Source organism: Notothenia coriiceps, unplaced genomic scaffold (assembly GCF_000735185.1).
Source record: "Notothenia coriiceps isolate Sejong01 unplaced genomic scaffold, NC01 NC01_scaffold00021550, whole genome shotgun sequence".
NCBI classification, from domain to species: domain Eukaryota; kingdom Metazoa; phylum Chordata; class Actinopteri; order Perciformes; family Nototheniidae; genus Notothenia; species Notothenia coriiceps.
Window position 1 is genome coordinate 5,120 of NW_011354251.1, and position 4,341 is coordinate 9,460.

General features: G+C 42.3%; 1 protein-coding gene across 1 annotated transcript in view; it reads left to right on the forward strand.

Annotated features, from left to right (window-relative positions):
• Positions 1-4,224, forward strand: part of LOC104953350 (apoptosis-stimulating of p53 protein 1-like) — a 7,439-nt gene extending 3,215 nt beyond the window's left edge. Inside the window, exons 2-3 of the mRNA XM_010780287.1 lie at positions 230-337; positions 4,160-4,224. Of these exons, the coding sequence (XP_010778589.1) occupies positions 230-337; positions 4,160-4,215 (164 nt within the window). The 3' untranslated portion in view covers positions 4,216-4,224. The remainder of the gene's footprint in view (positions 1-229; positions 338-4,159) is intronic.
• Positions 4,225-4,341: the final 117 nt, after the last annotated feature.

Below are 4,341 nucleotides of genomic sequence, written 5' to 3' on the forward strand. Positions count from 1 at the left end.
AGCCAATCAGACACATGGACCATTTTCTCCCACGAAAGTCCCTGCTCTCTAGCAGGGACTGAAAAGGGGGTAAAAAAGGTTCTCTAGAACTAATTTAGTTCCTGGGACTTTTTGGTGTGAATGCAACTAAATCGTAGTTCTCAGGAACCTTTGTGGGAAAAGTACTTGGTGTGAACGCGCCTTATGTTATAGCTGTGCTAATAGTTCCTTCCCTTCTATCTCCTTTCAGAGCGTGTTCTCCCTCAGGAGATCTTACTGTTGGATCTGCTCCAGCAGTGGGGGGGCAGGAGGCCGGAGGTCAGCTTCTACCTCAGACACTGCCCCTCCTGGTCACAAGGTACACCAAACAAACGCACACACATACATGCGGATCACAACCAAACATCAAGTGTAAAAGCCGGCTGACAACAGATTTATTTTTCTTCAGTATTAAGCATGCATTTAGTCACATGTGGAAAACCCACACACACAAACACACACGTACACACACATACACACAAACACACACACACCCACACACACACACACACACACACACACACACACACACACACACACACACACACACACACACACACACACACACACACACACACACACACACACACACACACACACACACACACACACACACACACACACACACACACACACATACACACACACACACACACACACACACGCAAACACACACACATACACACATACAGTACACAAACACACACGTACACACATACACACACACACACACACACACACACACACACACACACACACACACACACACACACACACACACACACACACACACACACACGTACACACACACCCACACACATACACACACGTACACACAAACACGTACACACACATACACACGTACACACACAAACACACACACATACACAAACAAACACATACACACACACACACACACACACACACACACACACACACACACACACACACACACACGCAGACACACACACACACACACACACACACACACACACACACACACACACACACACACACACACACACACAGGGCAAGTGGTGTGTATGAGGTTTAGAGGCTCGGTCAGTAGTTAGGGGTCAGAGGACTGAAATCATTGTATCTGAAGCACAGATGTCAGATCATTGGAATGATACTACAATTGTAGGTATGTAAGTTAATCTAAAACTAAAAAACATATCGACCATTTCGTACTTATTTCAGCATTAAGCATTGATGCTAATCCAAACTAGCCGGGTTGAACGGTTTTTATTATTTCTGGTGAGCAAAAGAGCATGAATGATTGTGTAACATTAGTGCATGGTAGTGCCCAAAGCCTCCAGCTGCAGTAATAGCTCCATGTGTTGTGTGTGTTTGTGTGTGTGCTCCCTGCAGGAACAGCACAACCTCACCACCTGCTGGTGCACTTCCATTTCTCCTCATTCATTAAAAGCATTCATTAGAGTCCCATTATTATCACGTGCTCGTAAACTGTGTCATCTGAATTTGAATCAGGTTTACTGGAAAATCTGCATTTTGGTATGAGGGGCGCACGCCAAAAGTAAGAGGACGCAGCGCACCTGTGCAGTGGGGGGTTCAATGCATCGCTCAAGGACACCTCGGCTCATAGTGCACGTTTTTATGGGCAGCATTAGCTCAGGGAGGTAAAGCTGATCTACCAATCAGAGGGTCAGTGGTTCAATCCCCCCCCCTGCAGTCAGCACGTCCTTGGACACATGCTTAACCCCAAAATGCTCATGTAGGCATTTCAACAGAAATAAAGTGTGTGTAGGTTGCTTTGTGGCAGCAGGGTAGGATGCAGAGGAAGATGAACAGAGCAACAGATCATGTATCGGCCTGCTGCTGTGTGGAGTAGAGGAGCTCTCCATTGGTCCCTCATTCCCACCCTGCAGAGCCAAACTGTCTTTGGCTCTGCACCTTTTATCATAAAACAACTTTTTAAACCAAACTGCTCTCCCTGGACCCGAGCCACACATTATCATAATGTATTAACCTCTCCTAGTTTCATTTAACGTCATCTGCCCTCTGTGGCTTATTGAAGGTGCCTGTGCCAAGTTAACACCTCTCACACAAGTACACCGTCGCCCCTTAAAAACGTACACACATTTGGTTTGAGAGTCTTACCAAATAACCAGGCATGTAACGAAGGATGAGATATTTATACTGCGATGAAGTAGTTGATTAGTAAAAAAGTAGGATGTACGCAATCTATCTGTAAACCTCTCAAAATAATTCAAAACATTTTTTATACCCAACTTCCTCCTTTTATTCCATTGTGTGATTTGATGGCAAACAGGGCTCACAGTGTTGAACAGAACAATATTTAAAAAAGATAGAACAAAATCAGTTTGCACAAATGACAGTGACGAGCTGCCTTTCCACCATTAGTCTGAAGTACACCAGTGTTGGAAGAAGTACTCAGATCCTTTACTTAAAGGTGGCCTATCATGCAAAATGCACTTTTGTACGTCTTTTATACATGAATATGTGTCCCCGGTGTTCCAGGGAACTCACCAAGTGTCAGAAAACACAACCCTCTCTATTTTCCTCCATACCCAAATCTCTTAAAAAGGGGCTGCAACGGATCTGATACAGACTGATCCAGATTTGAACACTTCTATGACGTCACAGAAGTGGCGCTACGGCTATTGGGCCAACTCCACCAATCAGGAGGAGACAGCCACGGACATTGCCGTTCGAAAGCGCTGGAGACGCTGTAGTACATATGCCAGGCCTGTAGATGGTGCTGTTCTCACAGAATCAGCCCATGCAAAGACAGTGTTAAATTGAGCGAAATGAGGAATGGCTAACTGTTTGAAAATAAAAAGTAAATATATGCCTTATGTAGGTATGGTCCTACACTATATTATTCAAATATAGCATGATAGGTCCACTTTAAGTAAAAGTTCAAATTCTATGATCTTAAAGTACTCCATTACAAGTAAAAGTCCCAGTGGAGTAAAAAGTAAGATATTTGCCTGAAATGTGGCGGAATAGATGTATAAAATAGCTTTAAATGGATATACTCAGTACAGTACAGTACAAATATTTTAAAAAAGTAATTAAGTACAATATTTGAGTAAATGTACTGAGTTACTTTCCACCATTGAAGTTCACTACGGCATTTCATTTCTTAGATATGCCTTCTCAATTGGGAATTCATTTAGTTGGGATGTTAGCTGCTTACATTCCCTTTATAGCAAAGGTGACTTATGGTTTAGGGCTAGAGTCACGGGTTAGGGTTCCTTGTCTGCTAATTAAGTCCAATTAATGCCAATCATTCAGAAATTATCTAAACTAAGATGTTGTAATTAACAAAAAAAAAAACCTCTGTCTTGATTGACTTACTTTCATATTTGAACAAATTGACACGACTAGTAATAAGTTATCCAGGTCCACCACGACTGATTTTGCTGTATTTCTACCAGTTTCAATATATGACTCTTGGTTATTAGCGTGCTATTTTAACTGTCCTGTTTAATAGCTGCCCTTTTTTTTAAATCGACTGTAATTAAATAACTGCTCAATTGAATGTAAATAGTGTTTAAAGTTCTGTATTGCTTGTCAGATAGTCCTTTATCAGCTCCAGTGAATGCTAAGCTCTGCTCTGACTGCTCTATTGACTGGGGGTGAAGCTTGGAGCCGGCTGGGATTAGCCGAGATTGAGCCTGTCTGGTTTTAGTAGAATTAAGAGAATGGGGTTATTTATAGATTATACACAGAGAGAAAGGCAGAGCAATACGATTAGGGAGATTCTGCTTTAGTTCTCACACTATTCAATGTTTTGTTTTTGTTTTTATTGTTATCCAATGGCAGTTTCTCTAGGAGGTTTTTGATCTTCTGTCAGAAACATATAGCCATGTACAGTATATAAAGCCTGCGTTAGCTTGTCCTCTGTGTTTTATTGCTGTTACAGGAGGCAAGAGGCCAACACCATCCTCTGCATCCTTAGTAGGAATAAGAGAGGCTGAATATGAATAAGGACAGTTAACAAGGACACATAAACACAGTCCCGCCTTCAAACCAGAATACATTGTAGAATACTGAGACAAGAACATGATTTATGGGAAAATAACCAAATAAATCCTTTTTCTTTTTTACAATATTTCATGCTTACATTTTTTCACTGCTCATGTCTATGCAGGAAGTCCGCAGCTTTTGGAGCAGAGCTGGGCCCAAGAAAGAAGCAGAGAGTGCTGATGACAAGGTAGGTGGACACACACACACACACACACACACACACACACACACACACACACACACACACCACACACACACACACACACACACACACACACACACACACACACACACACACACGTACAC